The sequence below is a fragment of the Neophocaena asiaeorientalis genome, unplaced genomic scaffold, assembly GCF_003031525.2.
Source record: "Neophocaena asiaeorientalis asiaeorientalis breed wild unplaced genomic scaffold, Neophocaena_asiaeorientalis_V1.1 scaffold129, whole genome shotgun sequence".
Taxonomy (NCBI): domain Eukaryota; kingdom Metazoa; phylum Chordata; class Mammalia; order Artiodactyla; family Phocoenidae; genus Neophocaena; species Neophocaena asiaeorientalis.
In genome coordinates this window covers 1,704,758-1,729,715 of record NW_020172446.1, presented here as the reverse complement: position 1 = coordinate 1,729,715, position 24,958 = coordinate 1,704,758, and the positions used below count along the sequence as shown (strand labels likewise).

General features: G+C 53.6%; 1 protein-coding gene across 2 annotated transcripts in view; it reads left to right on the top strand.

Annotated features, from left to right (window-relative positions):
* Window positions 1-20: 20 nt before the first annotated feature.
* The window catches only part of RHBDL3 (rhomboid like 3), a 42,116-nt gene continuing 17,178 nt past the window's right edge, over window positions 21-24,958 (top strand). The window contains exons 1-5 of one of the 2 annotated variants that reach the window (XM_024737160.1): window positions 21-131; window positions 1,641-1,664; window positions 15,458-15,616; window positions 19,464-19,688; window positions 22,885-23,033. In XM_024737160.1, coding sequence (XP_024592928.1) covers window positions 21-131; window positions 1,641-1,664; window positions 15,458-15,616; window positions 19,464-19,688; window positions 22,885-23,033 — 668 coding nt within the window. The remainder of the gene's footprint in view (window positions 132-1,640; window positions 1,665-15,457; window positions 15,617-19,463; window positions 19,689-22,884; window positions 23,034-24,958) is intronic. The other variant, XM_024737165.1, reaches the window with a different exon arrangement.

The window sequence follows — 24,958 nt, the reverse complement described above, 5'->3', positions numbered from 1 at the left end:
GCCCTGGACGCCGCCTCGGCATGGGCGAGCACCCCAGCCCGGGCCCCGCAGTGGCCGCCTGCGCCGAGGCGGAGCGCATCGAGGAGCTGGAACCCGAGGCCGAGGAGCAACCGCCGGCGGCGCCGGAGGACGTGAGTGCCCTCTCCCCCGCCCGGGCAAACTTTCTGGGGGGCTCCAGGGGGAGAGCTGCCCCCGGCTTGCCCCCCGCGGGGCAACTGGGAGGTTTCAGGGTGACGCGGGAGAGCCCCGGATTGGCCGGGTCCCCACGGGCGAGAGAGGGCGGAGGGACCGGGCTCCCCGAAACGCGCGCGCCACCCCCTGCTTGGGCTCCCCGGGCTTCCCTTCGGAACGCAGCGCCCGCCGCCGTGCTGGGGACCCGTCGGCCGCCGGAGACCCCTCCTCGCGGCTGGTGCAGTGCCTGGGACACGGCGTTTTCCCGCAGAGGCGGCCGCGTCACAGCAGTGGCTTGGCTCCCCTCCCCTCCCACTCGCGACCTGCGGGCTCTCCGAGTCCGGGGAAGGAGCGGGCGCCGCAGAGTCCCCGGAACCCGGCGGCGCAGACCGGTCTGGCGACCCCCTTCTCCGCTCCCGGATTAGCTCCCGCCCGGCACCTGCCCTGTCGCGACAGGGATTGAAATTCAAGCTGGCCCCTGTCCCTGAGCCCGGCCGGAGGAGGGAGAGAAGGAGTGCTGGGAGCGCTTTTACTCCCAGAGGGGGGCTTAGGAGCCCCAGACCGCGTCGGTGCCAGCGACGGTCCCCTGGGCGAGGATAGGGAGGGGCTGCCCTAGAGGGCTTCCCTGCCATCTGCTGCCTGTGTCTCCCTCCCTCCGGTCCTGGGAGCCGTGGGCAGAGCCGGCACTGGGGAGTCCTGGGAACTGGAGTTTCTTAAGCTTCTTCCTCCCGAGGTTAATCCGCTAACAGAGGTGAAAAATTGGGCAGACGTCCTGCCCGTTCCCTCTCAGGGTGGGGACAAGGAAGTGAAGCCAGGCCCTCAACCTGCCAGACCTCAGCCGGAAAGTCTGAATTGGGTTGTATCCCCTGTAACTCTTGTGATTAAACCCCTCACTTGCTTCTGGCCCCAACACTCTGGCTGACTCTCATGTGCTCATCACTTAGACTCAGTCTGGAAAGAGGCCGGGGGTGGGTTTCAGTGCAGGCGGAAACCCCCTCCTCCCAAACTACAGGCAAAATGTTAATGCTTATGCAGGGGTGGATTTTCCTGACAGGGGTCATTGGCCCCCAGCAGGTGGAGACCGTTGCAGCAGGTCTGATGGAATTGCAGGAATTGCACCTGGGCGTGTATTCCCACGGAGATAAGCTTTAGCCAGCAGAAGTTATTAGAGGCCCTCGGACAGAATTGGACGACTCTGTTTAGCAATTGTTGAGGATCACCCTTGTTCTGCTGATGTCTCCTCCTGCCTGTCCCAGAATGAGGGACGCTGTCTCTCCCCAACCTGAGTTCTCCACCTTCTCTATGTGTAGACTCGTTTGGGAAGCTTCTCCCAGGTTTTCCTGATCTCTTGTCCGCGCGGGTCCCTGAGCCTGGGCAGCCGCTGGGAGGCTACAGAGGCCTTGGTGATAAGTGTGTTTCTTTCTTTCTTTCTTCTTCCTCCTCTGCTGCATGGCCTCCCTCTCTACCAGCACTGGAAAGTCCTGTTTGATCAGGTATGTGAGCAGTTAAATCCCCCCCCACCCGCGTTCCTTCCAGCCCTCCCCGCAGTCTCCCTGCTTGCGTGGGCTTCCCCAGCTCTGCACTCCTGAGACGGTGACGTGGGGGCGTGGCTTAAGGCAGCTCTGGAAATGAACGGTCCTGCTCTCCAGGTTTGTGGGGCGGGGGGGCTTCCCAGAGAGATCCCTCCCTCCCTCCCTGCCTCCTCCTCCCAACGCCACTTCACCAGGACCGGCTTTATACCAGGGAGACACTGGATAATATGTATTGAAAGCCTGGGACGTTCTCTGTATGCCAGGGGATCACCTTTGGGGCTGGTGAGGAGGGGGAGGGGCTTAGGTTAACGTCCCCTTTCCTCTCCCCCCTCCACCATCAGAGAGCCACTGAAGTCAAATCTCTGCCATCCTTGAAGGGCGACTCGATATGAGCACTTCTGAAAGCTGACTCTACTCTAATTTTGCTGCAGGGTTGGGGGAGTCATAGCTGGAAACTTGTATGTGATTGTTCGCAATGCTTAGAGCCTAGGCGTGGTGGATGGAGTTGGAAGTGCTGCGCATTGGCTTTGGAACCGGGAGACGGACATTTGACCTTCAGCGGGGAAATGGTTCTCTTCTTTGCTTGGTACTCCTGTTGTGTGCTGTTGTTATGTGTTTCCTTCTCCCTCCCCGTTTCATGATGCAGAAGGAGAGGTGGCAAGAGCTGTCCCAGTGTGGGGGAATAGTGAGCATTGTGGTCCTGGGGTGAAAATGACTGTACCATGAAGTGTGTGTGACTTTAAGAGACCAGTCTGGTTGGGCCAGAGGGAGCGTGTTGGGTTGGAGAGGTAGATAAAGCTGAAAAAGTAGCACGGACCAGACCTCGTCCTGTTGGAGGCAGGGGAAGCCTTTAAAGCTTTTTTGACAAGTTTGTTACCAGATCCAGGCAGTGCTTTGGGAAGATCCTGTGTGAGAGTGGGATAGAGGTGAGATGGGTTGCAGGGATGAGAGGAACTGGCCAGGAGCCTGCTGCCATGAATGGAGACAAGCCCTTGACTTGGAAGATGACAGTGGGAGCGGAAAGGAAGAGGGACATGGTGATGGGAGAATTGGAAGATCTTATTAGACCCAAATAGATGAGGTGAACCACATGTATAACTTTGAGGTTCTGCACCTAGGAGGAGAAGGAAAAGTCAGGCTGGGGGCAGGGGGGTTTGTAAAATTGACAACTTTGGTTTCAGACCAGTTCAGTTTGAGGAGTCAGCTAAATGCAGACGGCCAAGTGGGACTGACAACACGGAATTCAGCTGGAAAGGCACGGTGTGCCTGGGGTGGGGATTGGGGGCTGTCACCCACCTTAACACAAGGCCTGGCTGTGGCTTGGGGAGCATCCTACCGCTCCTGTCCCTCTGGGGTACACCATCTCTCCCTCCGGCTCTTAAGAGTACATAAACTTCTGGCCTGACGCCCTGAGGCAGGAGGGAGCTGCCTGCTGCCACAGATACCACGGCCAGCAAGCTGCCAGCCCTTCACACCTCCTGCCAGATTTAGAATCGAAACCTAGAACAAAGTGTATCATTCTTTTTTTCCCTCTGTCTGTGTCTTTCTCGTTTTGATTAATTTCCTTTGCCAATCCCTGCGTGTGTGTGTGTTTACATTGTAAAATGAACTATTTGGGCGAATGGAGGAAAACTTTTAGGAGAAAGAATCTGGAACTTGAGGGAGCAGAGAGAATGTATAGCACCTAATATCAGCGCGTGGTCTGTGAAATCCCATTTTTCCCACTGTAGGGAGATCCTGGGTGTCACAAAGAGCATCCGCCTGCTTCTGGGAAGGCCCACTCAGAAACCATTCTGGACAGACAGAATTCATTCTCAGAAAGAAACTCCCAGAACTTAACTCTGGACAGTTTTTTCTCTCATGATAAGTTCTGCCTTAGGTCCGCTCCCCAGCCCTCACGGGGCTTTAACAGCCTGTTTCTGTTGTTTTCCTTCCTATGGGTGCTTTAGTGTTTGAGAAGAACTGCTCCTGAGCGGGGGCCTGACCTCTGGCAGATATCCAGTCCCTCTGCGTCTGTTCCCCCTCCTTTGTGCAGCCCACCTGGACCAGTCCCCTGATAGGGCTGAATGCAAAGCCGGTGTGAAGCTTCATAAATGGATGTACAACTTCAGAAGGACGCCGGGTTATTTGGAAAGCTGAGGGGTCTTATCCTTTCTGACTCTTCCTCTGGGCCTACTTAAAGGAAGGATTTGGTGATGGTGAACTTGGTGTACTCAGGAAAGAATGTTTGGCTGGTGGTTGCAGGCAACCTTCCCACAATTTCTTACAGAAATAGCCCTGATGGGTCAAACTCTGCTGAATGGGGTAGGATTCACATGACATCTGTCAGAATCCCTGTAAACTAATGTGGCCCTGGAATTCACCTTCCCGAGGTCACTGGATTGGGAGGCTGGCCCCAGTCAGTCCTCCTTCCCATCCTGGGTCAAGGGGATGCCAGTGGTCACCTGGTTTCAAACCAGGATCAGCTGGGACCTTTTTCCAGGTGTTAGGAATGGAATTAGACCGGTGCCTCTGTGCTGTCTCGCTCTTCAGCATGTAGAGTAGCTTTGACCCAACATGACCCTAATTGGATCCAAGGGCTCGAAGCCATGACCTTGGCCTTTTGGTCCTATGTGGTCACCCCTCAACTCAATGGCCTGAATGCCTTTTGGGGAGTTGGAGGTGCAGAAAACAGGTGACCCCAGTCCCTTGGATGTTTACCTGGCTGCCGCCCACCCCCAGCATCCTAGACATTTGTCTGGTCTGCTCAAGCCGGGGTGTAACACGCCACCCAACCTCACCCCCTCCCCAGTGTTTCCTCACAGGTCCCAGAAATTACAACAGACAGGAAACCTGAAGATCGTCACGTTGACCCCCAGATGTTCCAGGTGTTTGTTTCCTGTTTGAACTTCTTAAGGAAACTGTCTTTTCATATCCTTGGGTGGTTTCCCTAAATACTAGATTTTAAAGTTACCATAAATATTAACCTGTCATTATAGTGTAATATCATGCTAAAAATGTCTTATTTTTCTACAGCTGAATCTGTTGGGCCTTTTCTTCATGATTCCTTATGTTGCTTTGGAGCTGAGACACTTTTCTTCCCTCTTCAGATCGCATAAATATGTGCTTCTGTTTCCTACTGTTTTTTTCTCTGATTTCAAAAAAAAAATTGTCTGACTCTTTACTCCATCCAGATCCTATTCCTATCCAGTTACACCAGCATCACTTATTAAGAAAGGCTTAATTTATTTACTTACTTATTTACTTAGTTAAATTTTTTTTTTTCTTTTTGGCTGCTCCACGAGGCATGCAGAATCTTCCTTCCCCAACCAGGGATTGAATGCATGCCCCCTGCAGTGAGGGCACAGCGTCTTAACCACTGGACCGCCAGGGAAGTCCCAAGAAAGCCTTCCTTTATATATTGAGAAATTGTATCATTTGGTAAATTTGTATATGTGGTTAGGTTTATTTTTGATTTCTGATCTTCTCCCCTGATATTGACAATTGTGCCCAGGTAATGTACCCTTTAGTTATTGCTCCCATAGGTTTCCCACAAGCTCCTCTTTTTCAGGTTATGCTCTGATAGTTTCACTCCCAGTCCCTTCCTGAGCTCCAGGGAGGTGCCCTCAAGGACCCAAGGTCAAATAGCAGATCCATGGCAGGTATGGGGCTGGAGCCCGCTAACCCATAAAAGGTTTCCAGGGTTGGAAAACCATTTCCAGGTTCACCCTTACAAATGCCTTCAAGATCTCCAAATGTTTAATGAGCAAAAGGGTTTGGAGCAGAGTTCTGTTAAGTCAACAGAGCACAATTGCTTTCCAAGCTCAAGCAAGCAAGAGGGAAAAGGGAGAATTGAAAGGAACTTGATCCTGTCTCCCTTTTTCCCTCCGACTAGGAGCATGCATTTTCCAGACCTCAAGAAGGGACCCTAACTTGGCTAATCTCCCAGAAGGGAAGCAGACAAGTCTTGACTATCCCTCCAAAATTATAAACATGCTACGAACACAGCACGGAGCTGCTTGCGTGGGCTGCTGGGGAGAACCCTGAAAGTGGGGTCAGAGAGTCCTGGGTTCAAGCCTTACTGATTTTGTGATTGGGGTCAAGCAACATTAGCTCTCCGAGCCTCAATTTCTTCATCTCTAAAATGGGAAGGGTTATCTTTAACTCCAGGGATGACTGTGGGAGTTAAATGGAAGTGGAAACTCTCTTAGTGATGTCTGATACCCAGTGGACTTTTTTTTTTTGGCCACGCCAAGTGGCATGTGGGACCTTAGTTCCCTGACCAGCGATCGAACCTGTGCCTCCTGCAGTGCAGGCGCAGAGTCTTAACCCCCAGTGGACATTTGACAACTGTCTTTTGACCAGGAACCAGAATTTGCTGGAAGAAGCACAGGGCTGCTTCTGAGATCCAGGCCCCTATAGGAAAGGCCGAAGCCTCTAAACCAGCTCCTTCCCAATCCCGGCTCCTGGAGAGAGAGCCACTTCTGCGCCCGGAGGATTTTTCTGCTTGCTTTTCCCAAGTGTCTCCCCTGTCCAGCCTCCTTGCCTCCAGCCTCCTTGCCTCCAGCCTCCTTGCCTCCAGCCTGAGGGTCTTCCCTTAGCCTGACCCTGAAGCCTGCCTCATTTACAGCCCTGTGGGCTGGCTTAAGAGGGTTCTGGGAGGTGGAAAGAGGTTCAGATGAGACTGCTGTATGGATTAGTGAAGAGCCGCACAGAAAGCACCTGCCCCAGAGTCAGCCCCCAGGACACAGGATGAACCAGCAGAGAGGGATTCCCTTACTCAGGCTCTGCATCTCCAACCCCTTATCAGGTGGCATCCAGGCCCCTAGAGTCTGTGGACTTCCTTCTACCGCACAGCCAGCTTCCCTACCCTGCTCCTGGCCCAGTGACCCCAGCAGTCATGCTGAATTAACCCTTTTACCCCTGACCACTCCCAGAAATGCATTTGATAGCGGTTGAGCAGCGGGGCCGAGGGAGCTGAGGTTGCTCGCTGCCTTCCTGCCTGCCTGACACGGAACAGGCACGCACATGCTGGAGCGAACAAGTCCAGCTACGTCCCTGCACGTGTTGTCTTGGGTTCTAATGTCTTCTCCAGGGGCAGGCCCTGACTGTGCGGCCACCTCGCCTGTGTCAGCCCTTCTGGGGCTGCCACCACCTCAAGGACTGTGGATTAGTAGAAGGTCGGTGGAAGCATCTTGTCCGATCTGCTCATTTTGCAGATGAGGAAACAGAGGTCCGAGACCTTCTGAGGTCACTGGGTGCATTAATGTCAGAGCTGGAACTAGAGCCCGGCTCTGCTTTCTTTCCCTCTCTGACCGGTGTTCCTGTACCCGGGCCTCACAGGCTTCCATCTGCTTCCTTGGCACCCTGAGTGACTCAGGCAGGGGCGAGGACACGGAGTCTGCCTCGGGTCCCAGTTTTCCTCCTCGCCGTGTGACAAGGGGCAAGCCGGGTGACCTCTCCAAGCCTTGGTTTTCTCATCAGTAAGCTGCCTGCCCTCGGGGCTGTGGTGAGGCCTGATGAGATGGTGTGTGTATAGCACGTGGCACAGTGTGCGGTGAGCCCCTGATAAATATGGTGGTGGTTACCGCGTTACTGGAATTTAAAGAAATTAACACTGTTTTCAAAATAACCTCTGGCCACGTAATAGTTCTAGGTCTTGAATCAAAGTGTCCAGATCCCCAGTCTGGGGTTCCTTCCACCATATCAAACTGACTTCTTCAGGGCAGGAGCTGGAAAACCACGTTCCCCCTGAACTTTCCAAAGAAAGGAGAGAAGTGTTTGGATAGAGGCTGCCTGGGGGAATGTGGACGCCCAAGCATTTTCCCTCCGCTCACTGGCTGCCTGCATGGCAGAGGGTGAGGGCGAGAATGAGGCATCGGGCACCACGTGGCCAGACCCCAGCGTTCAGATTTGGCAGTTCCTGGTGATCAACTGTGAGATTGGGCCCAGGGCGCTGTTCTCTATTATGGAAGTGAGCTGATGTGTATCTCGAGTTGTGGACAACCCACTCCCCTCCTTCTCCCTGGATCTCTCTTTTCTGGGGAACCAGAGGGATCCCTTGGTGGATTCCAGGAGAAGCAGCAAGAGGAAATGAGTTTAGGCTGAAGGGGGTGGGATGGGGCAGATTAAGACCCCTCCCTGCTCGAACCTTCCCACCTCTCCCTGCCCACAGCTCCCCTGGGACTCCTACCTTTATGGCCATGACTTGGCTTCAGTCCCCAGTTGTCCTTGATGGTTGGACCTGGGCGAGGCAGCACAGGTGTTACGTCGGCTCCTGGGACCCAAGAGGCCTGCCTCTGAGTCACAACCCCTGGCTGCCCCCTCAGAGTCTGTGTGCCTCCAAGGCCTTCTGTGGTTTGAAGGGGGAGAAGCAGGGTCTTCCAGGAGGCTCTCTCTCAGGGTGGAGATGGGCAGGCCTGGAGGAAAGAGGCGGCCCCCACTTGACCCCAGCTTTCTGCCTTCCGGGGAAAGTCTGAGAGCTCTTCTTCTCACGGCCCAGGTGTTGAGAGAGAGAGAGCTGGGTAGTTTTCTGGAAATTTGCCAATTGTCCAGCGGCTCAGCCTGGATTCAGGCCAGGATGTCCTCCGCTTCTCTGCTGATAGAAGGGTGTTCTAGCTTCCTAATCAGCTTGCCCACCTCAGATCCTGGGGTTCAGCTCTTTGACTTATCGGGGGGACGTTCAGGAGCCTGACTTGGAGCTTCTGGGAGAAGCCCCTTGAGAGGGATGAGCTCCCTCCCCCAGAACCCTGGGGTGGCAGCTGGAAGAACAGAAATAATGTAACTGGGAATCATCGAATTGCTGAAGCTTCCCCAGCTGTCAGATGCCTGGCCAAATCCCAGGGGAGCACCAGAGCCCCCTCGTGCCTCCACGTGGGGAGACTGGAGAGCAGGAGGGGTCAGAACCTGGCCTAAAAGGAACTGGTCTCTCTTCTGCCCAGGGAGGCTTGAGGTCTTTATAAATCCACTCCTAGCTTCAGCTGAAAGCAGGCCCGATGGTACCCTGTTCTACTCACTGAAGTGCCTCTGGACAAGTCGTTCGTCTCTGTGTGCCTCAGTTTCCATATCTGTTAAATGGGACTAATCACACTTATACTCTAGGGTTGATGTGAGAATAAGAGCAATCGAATATTTGTGCCAATGAGTATTTCAGGTGTGGGGGGAAAGTCAGGGGATGGTGTGAGGTGGTTTCCTCTGTGGGGCGAATTAGCATCTTCATTTGCAAGGTAGAAGCGCTAGAGAAAGCTGCTACTCCCCTAACCTCGCCTCCTGACCTCAGCAGCTGCAGGCCTGGGCCTAATTTATGGGGCTGTAAATATCCCTGAATGGGCCTGAGTTCCCTGCTGGGCTGTGGCTGTTGGATGGGGACTGCTCTGCTGAGCTGGAGACCCCTGGGCAGCCTCGTTAATTCCGCTCTGCTCAGAAGCCGGGTGAGGATGCAGGGAGCCAGCAGATGAGCCCTGAGTGGGGAGGGGCAGTTGTCTGCACCTTCTGCTGCCCCGGCACGCACACCATGTGGTCCTGTCCCAGGGCTTATTCTGTCTCAGTGGACAGAGGGGGACAGTGGGGCCTGAGATGGGAGGCTTCCTTAGACTCCAGGTCCCGACCTTCCAGGCGTGAGAGGTCTGCACAAGGATGGCTCCCCAGGTGCTACCTTTGGGCTCCCACACCCCTCACTGAGGACATGGACCTCTCGAGATGAAGGAGAGGGAGAGGTCCCTCTGGGAGAGAGAAGAAGGGACCAGACATGGAATTGTCCTGGAAATGAGTTGGTGCAGATCACACATAACATAAGAGCTATAAAATAGACGTGTTCCTTTCTTCTTTCTCTTCTGCTTGGCTGCCGGTGGGTGGATTCTGACGCCTTGGCCGGGCTCCTGGGCCCGCAGCAGGGAGGGGAGAAGTGGCGCTGCTGTCCTGGGTGCTGAGCAAGCAGATCCCAGACCCTGCGGGCTTGGTTCCCTGGAAGCTCAGCCCATTAGGCCAGTCACTTCCTCCTCGGCCACTCCCAGGGCCCGGCACCCTCCTCAACCCTCTGGCTGGGGCCTGCATCCGGCAGGCTTCTAACTTGGCTGGAGGACTCCGGACAAAGTGTCAGCCGCCTCGAGGGCCTGTGCCACTCATGAGATGGAGGCGAAAGGCTGGTTCGGAACCACTGACAAAGGGGCCTGGTTTCACAAAAGGGAAAAGTAACTCTGCTGTGGATTCATGCATTTTCCCCAGATTGTGTCCCATGGAGTGTTACTGTGAAAAAATATTACGATCAAAGACCCAGTAAGTTTGGGAAATGCTGGGCTGAACAAAATCAGACAGGATTCTCCACTGTAAGATCTTGAAGAACCTTTAATATGGTTTTATACATCACGCCCTTCCAAAAGGGTTTCCCAAACTTCTGGAACCACAGCACCCTTATTTCATGCACCGTCTTGGGCCTGGTGTTCCACAAAACACACACTGGGAAACCCTGAGCCAGTTATATTTCATACGACAGAACAGGACAGAGAAAAACAAGGAAGAGCAATGCTGGACCAGCCAACCACTGTGGAGGAACCCTGAGCTATTTCCATCTTGACCACTAACTTGCTCTGTGACCTTGAGCTAGTTTCTTTTGCTCTCTGCACCTGTTTCCCTGTCCATAAAGCTAGTGTGATGCCAGACACGCAGTCGATCCTTAGCAAGTATTTGTTAAATGAACGAATGGGAGGACTGAACTGGGGTCTCTCGAACCCTTTTTAGCCACGGCATCCTAATGATGGGAGAGTGCGAGCTCTGGGCCCGTCCACCTGGATGTGAGTCCACCTGCACCAATTACCAACTCTTCAAACTTGGGCAACTCTGTTCTTGGTGCCCCATGTAAAATAGCACCTACCTCGTAGGGTTGTTGTGAGGTTTAAATGGGGGGACCACATAATTTATTATCCAAATTGGGATGATTTTGAGGGTGAAAGGGACACTGTTAATAATCATGCCCAGGGACTTCCCTGGCAGTCCAGTGGTTAGGACTCTGTGCTTCCATTGCAGGGGGCATGGGTTTGATCCCTGGTCAGGGATCTAAGATCCCTCAAGCTGCGCAGGCACAACCAAAAAAGCAAAAAAGTCATGCTCAGACAGTAGGTGTAAGAAGCCAGGACTGTCCCAGACAAACCAGGACATAGGGGGGTGACCTGAGGTTTCAGTGAGGTAGCACCTGATACCTGGCAGGTATTCTGCATACACAGCCACCATCGTTGCTGTTCAACCAGGCAGTATGCAGAAGGCCAACACAGAAAACTCAGAACGGGGCCGCTTGGCAACCCCTGCCCCACCTCGCTGGGCTTCGGAAGTCCCCCCGCCCCTAGAACTCTGCAGAGCAGTTTGAAAACCACTGAGGTTCCGTTCAGCTCTCCTGGATCATGACTTGTCATTTCCTGACCTGCTGTCCTTCTTTCCAGTGTCACCAGGTCCTTCCTACAGCACAGACCTCCCCCCTCCCCCCCCCAAATGTGAGCTGCCTCATCCTCATTCCAAATTTCCCGTCAGCCCTTTGACGGAGCAAAGATGCAGAATTGAAGATCAGCTGCCCCCATGGGCTGTGTGGGTTGTGGATGTCTCTTTCCCCAGACCCCATTTGCGTATGGTATGCTTAGGCTGGGACGGGACCACCTTACATCGCCCCAGGAAGGGAGAGTTCCTACTACATGGTGGATGGGGAAAGTGAGGCAGTGTGGTTAATGATCTGCCCAAGATGGCACAGCAGCTGGGGCCGGGGTTCCTTCCAGAACTCTCCCCCAACTCCTTGCCCCAGAGGAGGGGAAGAGCCCTAGGTGGCAACAGTACAGAGAGAATCCGGTGGGTCCTTTTTGCATCCAAGGTCATAGGTGAGCCAGGAGGGGGCCCAGGGCGGGAGATGGGATATATATATGGCAGAGCATGCGTGGGGCGCCGGGGGTGGGGAGAACTGGCGACCTAGAGGATTAAGGGGCCAGAGGGCTGGGTGCTGGTGGGATTAAGCGCCCCTGGAGTCTTGAAGCTCTTTTCAAGGCCAAGGCAGGTGGGCGGGAGCTGTGGGAGGGTCACTCGTCACTTTGTGTTTTCCTCCTCTTCTGTGTCAGCAGCCTCCACGCAGGCTGAATGTGGGCTCCCCCTTCACACACACACACACACACGCACACACACACCTGGCCTTGCACAGCACTGGGGAGGCAGCTGCAAGGATGCTCCTGGCTCTCCAAGGGGCCTCTGCCTGCGGCTGTTCACAGCCCCATTCCTCCCGCTGCCCCGCCACCCCCAGACTAACCCCAGTCAGGTTGTCTCCAACCCACCCAACCTAGACCTCATTCCAAGAGCCCCCCTTCAGTCCAAAGTGGGTGAATCTGGGTCATGGAGCACCCAGGACGGGGAGCTTCGGGACCTTCAGTACATTATTGACAAGGAAATTGCATTTGTAGGGTTTGTTTCCCCCAAAGCTCCAAACCACGGTGCTTGTATGATCCTGTCCCCAAAGCTGCCCTTGAGGAGGCCCAAAGGCGGGAATGGTGTCCAGGAGGGTCGGCCAAGCCTCCATGGCAGGGCTGCTCCCTCCTAGCTTCGAATGAGGCAAGTGGAGCCGGACACTGAGTCCGGGCGGCCCTGGGCCCTGGAGAGCACAGCCCTGCGTTTGCTTCAACCCACCGCACCCCGAGGGCACGCTCGCCCCTGCTTGATGAATGAGGCTGAGGCAGTTATGGCTCGAGATGTTTACCCTCAATTACACAAACTGGTAAGTGGCTGAGACCAGAGTGGGATTTTGCCTTGCTGCTCGCAGCCTCCTTTAGAAGCTCCATCAGGGCAGTGGTGCCCACCTCTCTCTGCCTCTGCACGAATCCTCTCTGTGTGTGTTTCTTTTTGTCTCCCCCTCGCTCCCTCTCTCTGCACTCCCCCCCCCGCCCCGCCCCGCGCCCCCTGCCCCCTGTCAGCTGGGGCTCTTGCCCTCATCTTCCCAGGTGTTTGGGGTGGTGGTTGGAAGGTGTCCCGTGTACATCTGTGGAGCCCAGGCAGCTGGCCCCTCCCTCCCTCTCCCACCCTTTCCCCCAGTCCCCCTCCTTCATCCCTGAGGCCTCATTATTAGCGTAGCGATGACCGTCCCCCCATTGTCTGGGCTGTCTGGCCCTGGCACGAAAGGTAGAGTTTTGGCAGAGAAGGGAGGCTGGGCCGGCTTCCAGCCCCTTCTCTGCGGTCTGGAGCCTGTAATGTGCTAGGGGCAGGCCTGGCAGGCCCTGGTAGGGGGTAGGAGGAGGAGCCACAGGGCAGCCCCTGTCACTAGGACGACAGCAGGGAGCCCTGGAGGGGAGGGAGAGCAGGGGAGCAGGTGGTCCTTTGTCTGGAGCTGGAATGAGGGAGAGGGGCCCTTGCCTGATCCCAGCGCCTCCACCCCACTGCCCCCCACCCCAGCCACGGATGGGCCCCCGGGGCGGGGATTGGCTTCCTCCCCCACCCCCACCCCCACCCCGGGCTGGGCAGCAGAGGCTCCCTGCTGTGAGCAGCCCACTGCCCCCTGCCGTGCTCACCAGGGGAGGGTTAGGGAGGGGATGGATCTTCCCAGGGCTCGGGGCTGCTTCTCATCCCCCACGTCAGCCCACCCAGTACGAGGGCCACGTGGGCCCAGGCAGGGGCCAGGCTGGTGAGTCCCTGTAGCCAGTGCCAGCCTGTGGGGACGGGAGGGGTCCCAGGCAGAGAAGGAGACCCTCCCTAGCAGCCGTCTCCGCTTTGCCACCCCAGGCGTCATTTCCTGTCTGAGCTATAAGGAGATCAGAACTGTTCCTGTATGAGCTCTTTCCTGCTTAAAAAATCTGTGTAGAGTGGGCCCGTGTGGCTCCTGGAGCCCCTCCGCTCCTGGGCCTGCACTCACCTCTTTGACCCTTGACATCTGGCTTCTGAGCAGCAGAGCAGAGGCCCTAGAGGCTGACGGTCAGCGGCAGCCAGTGGTTAGAGGCAGTGCCGGGCTGCCCGGGTCTGGAATCCTGGCTCTGCCACTTGCAGACATGTCACTTAACCTCTCTGTGCTCGTTTTCCCGTGTCTCTACTTCCTCATCTGTGTGTGACATGGAGATATAACCATAGGACCCGCTCATAAGGTCGCGGCAGGAGGTCAAAGAAATCATATATTTACATGAAATGCTTGGTGTGGTGTTTGGCCCCATGAAAACACTCAGCAAATATTAGGCGTGTTTACTCGTGAAGATCTTTCTGGAACAGAGGGTAGGTGAGTTTCCTAAAGTACTCGATGGTGGGAACCGAAGAGGTGTCATCCCTGAAATCTGGTATTTTGGGTGGAGGATTGGGTACACAGGCAGATGTTTAAATAGGCCTCATTAGAGATGTCCTCTCTCGTTGAGATCTGGGGAGAATTGAAGGAGTCATGACTTGTGACTCTTGGCTGTTTCTCCTGGATTGTCTTAGACAGGCTGCACACAGCATCAGCCTTCCGAAAATAGTCTTCACTGACCTTATCCAGAAGAGAGGGAAAGGTGGGTTCGGTCTTCGGGCTCCCTTGTCATGCACACGCGGACGTCTGTCTGCCTTTTAAAATCTCAGCAACCCTCAGCAGCACCTCCGTGTGCAGTGAATTCATGTGGGGACGGGGTTTGTGAACAGGATTTCCCTGGGCAACCTGGCAGCTCGTTAGTGTGTACTGAGTGGAGACACTGGGCTCTGCAGGGAAGGAGAGGGGATGGAAGGGTGACAAAGCTTGTGTGCTTCTCTGGGAGAGATGAATAAGCCCCCTTTCTAACTGAACCTGTGAGCCTTTCCTTGGAAAATGGGTACCTGTCTTTTCACCCAAACATCTACTTGTTCACCCAACAAATCTTCACTGAGTGCCGACTCTGCCCGGCTCTGTGCCATAAGCCCCGGGGAAAGTTGTTCACCAACCAGCAAGGAGTTGAAAATGGAGGCCAGTGCAGGGTGGAGGCCAGAGGGCTGTCTGACATGCAGGGGTTGCAGATCACGTGTTGGGGGAAGGCTCCCTGGACGCGGGACATCTGAGGAGTCGGAAGGGTGAGTCGGAGTCTCCCAGGGAGACAAGGGGAGAGAGGGAGTCTTAGGCAGAGGTGCCCACGTGTGCAAAGCTGCAGAGGGAAAAGGGCAGCATCAAAAATCCAACCAGGGACTTCCCTGGTGGTCCAGTGGTTAAGACTCCGCACTTCCAATGCAGGGAGCGCGGGTTCGATCCCTGGTCTGGGAACGAAGATCCCACATACTGTGTGGCATGGCTCCCAAATAAAAACAACCAAACACTCAGAGCACAGTGTCTTTGGGGAGCCCTGTGTGGGGTGTACGTGGGTGCAGGCGTGGGAGAGGGGCTGGCAGGCAGATGCGGAAGCGCTGTGCGGGCTGTGCTCCCCGCTGCCCGGGGCCTCATGCCTTCCCCGCTCAGTCCCTCTGCCCCAGGCCCCAGATTTCCTCATGTTCCTCTACTCATCGCCTTTTCATTCCCCCTTTCCCCTTGTCCAGGGTCAGGAGTAAAGGCAGAGAGTAATAACCTCTCTGAACCTCCGTTTCCCTTCTCCACGCACCACAGGGCTGCGCTGGGCGACCTCAGAGGTCTCCAGGGCCTTCTAGGGTTGTAAGTGGTTGTCTGCCCTATTTGGGTGTTTCCCCTGGGGGCCTTGGAAACATCCCAGATGCCGCCTAGCCCTCTGTCAGCAGAGGGCCGGAGACAGGAGCCGTGAGTGGTGACGGTGATGGGGCACCCGGGGCAGTGTGGAGAGGGAGACGGAGCCCTGCTGACCCCACTGGTGTGTGTGCTTCTCCCTCAGTTTGACCCTGGGAACACGGGCTACATCAGCACATGTAAGTTCCGGAGCCTCCTGGAGAGCCAAAGCTCCAAGCTGGACCCGCACAAGAGGGAGGTGCTGCTGGCTCTCGCCGACAGCCATGCCGATGGGCAGATCTGCTACCAGGATTTTGTCAACCTGGTGAGCGCTCTGGGCCCCTCGCCACTGGGAGAGGCCTGTTTGGGGGTGTGGCTTAGAGGATCCTTTTGGATAATTAATGGGATCTGTTGGTCTGCAGCACTGAAGAAGTCCAGGCTTCAGCAGGTGAAAGGAAATCACCAAAGACCCAATTTCTCTTTATCTGTCAGTTCTGCTTTCTACAGTGTCAGCAGTACTCAAAAAAGCCCCAGGCAATTCCAGACCCTACCATCGTGGCAGCAAAGTGGCTGCGGCTGTTCCAGCCCTCATGCCCTCAGGCCTCACCACGCAGGGGAGGAGAGGGACTTTTCGTGTGGTAGCTCCCACGTGAGGCCTGGGATTTCCTTCCTCCAGTTGGCCTAGATTGGGTCAGTGGGTTGTGCCGATTGAATCAAACCAATCAGTGCCCACCCGTGGAGCTGGGAGTGGGGTCATTTCCACGGAAAGGAAGGATTTGGAGTGGGAGGTGGGAGGTTATCGTTGGCAGGAGAGGAGCTGGGGAGTGGATGTTGGGAGGATCAGGGCAGACCTTTCAGGTGCAACGGGGCACATGGGTGAAGGCCGGAGCTCATCACACCTGCTGGCAGCTGTCCTGGGTTGTCGGAGGGGCTGGAGACGGGAGGCCCGTGAATCCTGCCCAGTGGTCTGGTGTCTTGAGTCAGGACTTCCTCCTCACTGGGGTTACTGCTGTGCTGTTCCGGGGGCTACTGTGGCGGGATTGGAGTGGGGTTCAGTGGGGTTAAGCAGGAAGCATCCCTCTGTGGGGTGGATGGCACATGAGCAGAAGCTGCATGAACTAGCAGCGTGAACACGAGGCTGGAAGGCCCCACTTGGTTTCCCTATCGGTGAAATGGAAACAGTCGCCCCTCTTCTTGTCACCCATGAAATGACCGGTGTGAAGTCCCCAGGCTCTTGGAATTCAAAAGCATCAGTGATGGAGGAGCCAGGACCTGCCATCGTGCCAGGTTTGCTCTCTGATGTGGATGTGTGGGCTTTGGCATTGTTTTAATTGCTTCTTGATTAAGGACCTGCCTTTGCCCAGAGGTTAGCGTGATTGCAGGGAGCAGCTGTAGGGCCTTTAGTGGTGAAGAAACCTGCTGTTCAGAGTGGACCCAGGGAGCAGATCTCCCAGAGGGCGGGGGTGCAGAGCTCAGATAAGCAGGGGAGTTGGGGACAGTTGGGATTCATGGGATGGGCCATGGAGGTGAGCCCCGTGACTGGGAACCCAGCAGTGCCAGCAAAGAGCAGGCCACGGAGTTGAGCCTGCATCGGCTCGTCCACAGCCCCAGCGCCAGCGTGTTTGCTGCATGCCCTGCTCAGCCCAGGGCAGAGTGAGGGCATGGCTGGGCCAGGGGAGCTGCTTCTCTCCAGCTGGGGGTTCGTGGAGTCGTCCGTGTGAATTCACAACAGCAGATTACTTGTTACCATCGAGATTTCTCTATTTGAATTCTGAGCTGGAGCAGCCAGCCATAGCCTGGATTCTTGTGAGCAGGGCTGCCCTGGAGGCCAAGACTAAGAAGGGGTTCACCAGTGGGGGAAGCTCTGGGCAGGGCAGAGAGCTCAGGGGCTGGAGTCAGGTGGGCCTGGGTCCTGCGACAGGCTCTGCCTTTGCCACTCAGTGGCAAAACTGAGCCCCGGTTTTCCCATTTGTAAAATGAAGCCAAAGGAGACCCTCTTCAGGGTTGTGGCAAGGATTAAATAAGAAGTGTTTGAAAGTTTTTGTTGCCTCTAATGTTCTTCCACCAGGTTAACTCCTCTGCGTCCTTTGTGAGCCCTTTCCCACCCCAACCCAGGCAGAATGAACCAACCTTACCCAGAGCCCCCGCAGTGCTTTGCACAGGCCTGTCTTATAGCACAGACCACATTGCATTACAGCTGAGTGGCCAGGGTTATCATGTATGGGTGTGCAGGTTGTGGACTGCACAAGGATGCCGGGCAGAGAGAGGAATGGGGACTGAAATCTGGCCTGGGCTTTGTTCAGCAAGGCCTGGAATGGGTGCATCCACCTGGAAGGAGAGGCTCCCTTATCTAATTGGCACAAAAGCTCCACATGGGCTCCAGAGTCAGGCAGATCTGGATTTGAATCCTGACTCTGTGATTTACTAACTGTGGGTCCTTGAGGAAATTACTTACGCTCTCCAAGCTCTCATCCCTGTCTTTATAACGTGGGGATGATACTACGCACCAAACGATGAAGATGACATCCTCTTTTGCTGCCGTTTATGCATCTGTCTCTCCTGTATGCTCTGTGAGGCCAGAGACCATGGCTGCTGCTGTGCCCGGCACAGTTCTAGGCACATCGGGGCACAGCTGAATGGTGAGTGTGTATGTGTGTACACACTGCTTCTCCTGTATTTATGCTGAGCTCCTTCCCACCACGGGTCTTGCAGATGTATTGTTTGTGAGTATATGTGTGGTACACGCACATGTGCATGTACACATCCAGGGATTGGGGGAGAGGACGGCTACAAACTAATTTGATGACATGGTCTTATCTTGGGCTTGTAGTGATCATGGAGCCCCAAGTCCTATCCGCATTAACAGAACCGCCAAGCCACTAAGAACCAGACCCAAGCTTTGCAGGCGTGGAGGGGATGGGAATAGGGCATCGTTGGAAGGGGTTCATCCAGGAAGGCCTGCTGGATGGGGGAGGCTTAAGCCAGATTTTTCAGGTGTGTGCCGAACCCAGGAGAGGGGACGGGGTACTGCAGATGGAGGCTTGTTCCACCTGGCTTGGTCTGAACCCAGATCCTCCCCAGCTCCCTGCCCCCTGACAGGGCTTCAAACCCATGTGCCTTGGTTGGGCTGGCTCACCTCCCCAGCCCTGTCTGGACTCCTGCCTTCAGTTTTAACCTGATGTCCCTGCTGGGCCCACAGTCCCAGGAATATGTTGATAATCCCCACCCAGCAACCACAGAGTAGCCCCTGGGTGGCACTGTGAGCTCTGGGGTTGGGAGAGCTGTGTCTTTAGGACATCTCCCCGTAGGAAGGGTCTAGAGTGTGGTCGTGGAGGGTGGGTGGGAGATAACAGAAGCCTTGGGAGGCTGGAAGTCAGTAGGACCGCCTCTGATCTCTGGGGGTCAGGCTGACCACTGAGTGAGGCAGCCAGGACTCTGCCTGGGGAGGGGCCAGTCCTGGGGCTCCCTGAGCATCACAGTTCCCTTGGAGGCACTCAGGGCTGATGATCTTCCACAAGCACAGCTTTGGGTTCTGGTTCCGGGGACCAAGGATGCTGACCCCTACTTATCCTTCAGTTCTGACTCATGCCACCTCCTTCAGGAAGCCCTCCCTGACTACCTTGGGACCGGGTTGGACTCTTTCCTGTGTGCTCCCGCAGCAGCCTTCACTCTGAACCGTTACTTATTGCTGGTTACTTATCTGTCTTGAGCACCACTGTATCCCCATGTCTGGCAACACCTAATGCTTAGTAGTTGCTAAGGAAATTGTGATGGATAATGGACAAGTGGGTGGAAGGGAGGTATAGTGGATATGAATACAGGCTCTGGAGCCCTACCGGGTTTGAACTTGATGGGTTCCTAAAACTCTCTGTGCTTTGGTCTCCTGTCTGGTGGAATGGGGATATTCATGGTCTTTATCTAGCAGGCAGACTAGTTGCATCAATGAGCCAAGCTGTGATGTGCTTAGAACAGCCCCTGACACATAAGAGCTCAGTGAATATTGCTTCTTGTTAACTATTACATTTAACTTCTTGTTAACTATTATTACAGAAGAAAGAGGAAGGCAGAATCAGGCCTGGTTGGTCTAAGGAATGTGCTGGCTGGGAAAACGGGATGGGGCTCCCCTGAGACTCCGGTTCTGACCCCCCTCCCCTGCCCTGTTTCCTGTGTAGATTAGCAACAAGCGGTCCAACAGCTTCCGCCAGGCCATCTTGCAGGGCAACCGCAGGCTCTGCAGCAAGGCCCTGCTGGAGGAGAAGGGGCTGAACTTCTCCCAGCGACTGATCCGCCACGTGGCATACGAGACCCTGCCCCGGGAGATTGACCGGAAGTGGTACTACGACAGCTACACCTGCTGCCCACCGCCCTGGTTCATGATCACAGTAACGCTGCTGGAGGCAAGGACGAGGGTGGGGAAGGGGCTGCCGGAGGGTCAAGAGGATATCTGAGATCACGAGGGGAAGGGCATGTCACTGCAAGTCAGGCCCTGTTACAGGGCACGCAAGTGTTGTTATAACCCCCGGACCATAGAGAGATTACAGAGATCATTACCCTGCAGCAAAATCCCCCTGTGACCACCTCCACCAAAACCAACAGCAGCAAAAACAATGTCGCTAGTTCATTGATTCGGGGGATTTAGCCAGGCTAACTCATGAAGACACCTTCTTTTAGTTCCTCCTGGAGTGAGTAACCCGGACGAGTCATGTGCTCCCCTGGGACGCCTGTGAAGTAGGAATAACCAGACCTGCCCTCCTTTTCCCACAGGACTCCCCTATTTAGAGCCAGAGAACGGCAGGTGGTGCTTTCTGAACACAAAAGCATTGCACAAATACATATGGGAGGGAGCCTATATGAACAGGTAGATGTGGGCTTCACGTGTTTTGCAAGAACATTCTCCCCTTAGGAAATCATCCGTACCTATTGTTATTCTAAAATAACAGAATCCAAAGTACCACCTTCTGCATCAGCGCTCCTGTATGAGGAACTCTGAATGCTTTCCGCTCCTCAGCCCAAGAACCAGCGGGCCTCCCAACCCCGGGTCTTGAACGAACCAATGCTTGGCTTCCCTTGGGCGTTTTATAATCTCCATCGTTTCTCTTCCAGAACCAGGGGCCTACTTACCGCCCCTGCATATGTTCTTGTAAAGTTCCTGCTGAATCAAACCGCAGGATCATTAAGCTTCATGGCGTCGCTCTTCTTTTTTTCTAAGTCATAATATCTGGACTGCAGGCTAGAGCTCCTGTGTTGTTCTGGCTTCATCCAAGTACATGTGGAAGTTGTGATTTTTCTGAGATATTCTTGGACTTGTTTTCCAAGCACTTACTGTGTTGGTCTATTTATTAACTTCTATTTGAGGACCAATAATAACAAGCTGTCTTGGAAGCTGTATTTGCTCCCAGGCCACCTGTACTCATGGTGTTAGGTGGACAGAACGGCTCCCAGAGAGCCCCGGGAGTCCAGCTGCTGGGAGGCCTGAGCCATTCCCAGGCTCAGCCCGGGAGGGCTTAGCCACACACTAATTACAGCTGCCTTCCCTCAGTGCATGCCTGCTCCTCACGTACTTTATCGTTTTTAAACCTCACGATCACCGTGGAAGTGTAAGAATTAGTATCCCCATTTCCAGATGGGGAAACTGAGGACCAGTAAATTAAAATAATTTGCCCAAGGTCATCCAGAGGAGTCCGATCTTGTGTCCAGATTGGTTTCAGATTTTCAGAAACCTCAGCTGTGTAATCTCGAGCCACCAATCTAGAAGAAACTGGAAAATGATGAAATAACTGTTTCAGAGTCCTTATACTAAAGCCCAAGGTTTTTGTTTTACATACAGTTCTAGTAACCTGGTTTTCTGAGTCCATAACAGAGTGAACATGGTGGGAAGCTACTAGAAGGGTCTCCCTACCAACCAACAATAGGAAGTAAGAACCTTGTAGTACCTGGTCAACAACATGCTGACACCCAGGCATTGCGGGAGAGGACAAAAGAAAATGTAAAAGCAAACCTGAGTCGTAAAGAAACAAGAATTTGGGACCATTTAGTATAGGAGCAAAACCCCTATCAGTTACTGGAGAAGACATCACTCCTATAGCCCAGATCAATACCTGAGACATCCTTAAAATTAAGGGACGTGAATTTTACATTCTAGAAAGAGTTTCAGGGGACTTCCCTGGTGGCGTGCTCCCAGTGAAGGGGGTCTGGTTTTTATCCCTCGTCGGGGAACTAGATCCCACATACATGCCGCAACTAAGAGTTCACATGCCACAGCTAAGGAGCTGGCGAGCCGCAACTAAGGAGCCCACCTGCTGCAACTAAGACCCAGCGCAACCAAATAAATAAATAATATTTAAAGAAAGAAAAAGAGTTCCAGGAAAAAATAGTTCAAATAAATACTCTCTTAGGGCTTAAACAAGTACACATCAGTCATCTTTTTATTTATTTATTTATTTATTTATTTATTTATTTATTTTTTAGTCATCTTTAAAATTAACTTATGTGGGACTTACCCGGCGGTCCAGTGGTTAAGACTCCACGCTTCCACTGCAGGGGGCACAGGTTCAATCCCTGGTCGGGGAAGTTCCGCATGACACACAGTGCAGCCAAAAAAAAAGAAGGACAATTATGTGAGGTGTTGGTGAGAATTCAAAGAAATTGAAACACGTGTGTACTGTTGGTGGGAATGGAAAATGGTACAGCCACTGTGGGAAACAGTATGGCAGTTCCTCAAAAAAATTAAACAGAATTACATGGTCCAGCAATTCCACTTCTGGGTGTATACCCAAAAGAATTGAAAACAGGGGTTCAAAGAGAAATTTGTACACCCATGTTCATAGCAGCATTATTCACAATAGATAAAAGGTGGAAGCAACCCAAGTGTCCACTGACAGATGAGTGGATAAACAAAATGTGGTAGATACATACAGAGGATTATTAGGAAGGAAATTCTGACGTGTGTTACAACAGGGCTATACCTTGATGGCGTTATGCTGAGTGAAATAAACCAACCACAAAAGACAAATACTGTATGATTCCACTTATATGCAGTCCCTGGAGTAGTCAAACTCATAGAAACAGAAAGCAGAATGGTGATTGCCAGGGGCTGGAGGCAGGGAATGGGAATTAATGTTTAATGTGTATAGAGTTTCTTTCAGTTTTACGAGATGAAAAGAATACTGTAAATGGATGTTGGTGATGGCTGCACATTATGAATGTATGTAATACCACTGAACCGTACACTTAAAATGGTTAAGATGGTAAATTTTACCTTATGTGTATTTTACCAGAGTTTTTTTTTTTTAATCAACTTATGTGGAATTGCCTCAGCCCCCAAGTGGGTATGTGAGTTATTATCTGAATTAAAGTTTAAAATCCTACAAACCCTTCCTGCTTAACACCGAGGAAATGTGGGCAGAGACCATTTTGTGAACATTTAACAAAATAATCGAACAGAAGTGGGGTAAGAGATGGTGCAGAGCTAGCTTGGCTCTGGTCGTAGGGATGTCCCTCCTTCCGCAGGGATTCCAAAGGTCAGCACAAGAGGGGTTCCTGGGCAGTTTCACACCTAGTAACAGGCTCTCTTCATTCTGTGCTCTCATCCAGGTTGCCTTTTTCCTCTATAATGGGGTGTCGCTGGACCAATTTGTGCTGCAGGTAACCCATCCACGATACCTGAAGAACTCACTGGTTTACCATCCACAGCTCCGAGCACAGGCTTGGCGTTACCTGACCTACATCTTCATGCATGCGGGGTGAGTACACTCTATCAAGAGTCCCTGTGGGGGGGACTTCCCCAGTGGCGCAGTGGTTAAGACCCCGCCTGCCAATGCAGGGGCCAATGGTTCAATCCCTGGTCTGGGAAGATCCCACATGCCGCGGAGCGGCTGGGCCCGTGAGCCATGGCCACTGAGCCTGCGCGTCCGGAGCCTGTGCTCCGCAACAGGCGAGGCCACAGCAGTGAGAGGCCGGCGTACCGGGGAAAAAAAAATAAAATAAAATAAAAGAGTCCCTGTGGGAAAATAACTGGTCCAGAGAGCCTGGATTGAAATTTATTTTTTATTTTTATCTACCTGGACACAGGATTTGAGGTGGCTTCTTGAAACTTATACCAAACTGTATGAGTAAGTTATTAAGAGTGTATGGGAGGGGCTTCCCTGGTGGCGCAGTGGTTGGGAGTCCGCCTGCCGATGCAGGGGACACAGGTTTGAGCCCTAGTCTGGGAAGATCCCACATGCTGCAGAGCAACGAAGCCCGTGCGCCACCACTACTGAGCCTGCTCTCTAGAGCCTGCGAGCTGCAACTCCTGAGCCCGTGTGCCACAACTACTGAATCCCGCGTGCCTAGAGCCTGTGCTCCTCAACCAGAGAAGCCACCGCAATGAGAAGCATGTACACCGCAATGAAGAGCAGCCCCCACTCGCTGCAACTAGAGAAAGCTTGTGCACAGCAACGGAGACCCAAGGCAGCCAAAAAATAAATAAATAAAGTAAATAAATTTATTTTAAAAAAAAGTGTATGGGAAAGGGAAAATAGAGGAAAATGCTAAAAAGCCAGCAGAGAGCTTTTTAGCATATACACAGCATGTGATGCTATGTACTTGCTATAAGTGGGTTATAAATTTATTCTGAACTTCCTAGCGGCCAAAGCAAAGAGGGAAATGTGGTCCGCCGCCAGGTTCATTGTCCATAAACCATGTGTGTGAGTGCCCCATAAGTGAAATAAAGGACAGATTTATTGAAAGGAGGTCTCGCAATATGGTGGCATGAGTCTTCTTGAGGAACTCTCGCAATACTTAAAGTTTCTGTTTGTAGAGCCGTGTGGCCTTTTTTGGGGCCTGGAGTGCAATCAGTTCTCACTGGTACCTCCTACCCCATGATAAGGACCAGGCGACCACCCAGGTCCAAGTCCCTTGAAGAGCATGGTCTTGGCTGGAGACTGTTTTTACACAGTAGAAGCATGGAGTTGGGAAATCAGAGTCCCCGGACACCAGACCTCTGCGGTGTCTTCTACAGACTCTTCTAGAGAAGTGATGGAAAAGCCCTGTGGGTGCCTGTCCCTGGGATTGCCAATGGGGAGAGGATTATCCCGGCCCCCATGGCTCTTTCCTTGGCAGAAAGACCCACAGTGGCCAAGAGGAAGCTCCCCTGTGAGCCTCCCTTCCTGCTGAGCCGCTAAAGGGGGCACAAGAGCCACCCCCTAACTGGCTGCGCGTGCTGGGAAGGGTGCTTTGGCGTGAGGAGACTTCTGGATGGTTGTTGATGGACGTCTCCACTCTGAGCCTGAGCGGATGGATGCCCTGCCTGCTGTGTCCCAGCTTCAGCTTCACAGGCTGAGGAGCAGGGTCGGGGAGGCACTTCATGCTTCTGTCTCCTCATGAACCAAGATCTGGACACCACAGGAACTGGAGGGTAACTTTGATATACTAAGCTCTAACAGATGTCTTTCGTGCTTGCACTTGTTTGGAAAACATGTTTCTCTTTAAATATCAGTAGGTCTTACAAATACAATAGCGAGCCGGAGCGACTGAGTAGCCTGGATAATGGACCAGGTCCCGCACATCAGAGACCGGGGCCGTGGTCCCAGCCTGACCACTAACCGGCTGTGTGACTTAAGGTCACACAGCCTCAGCTTCTCTTGTGTCAACTGATGGAGTTGCTGGATCTTTTTTTTTTTTTTTT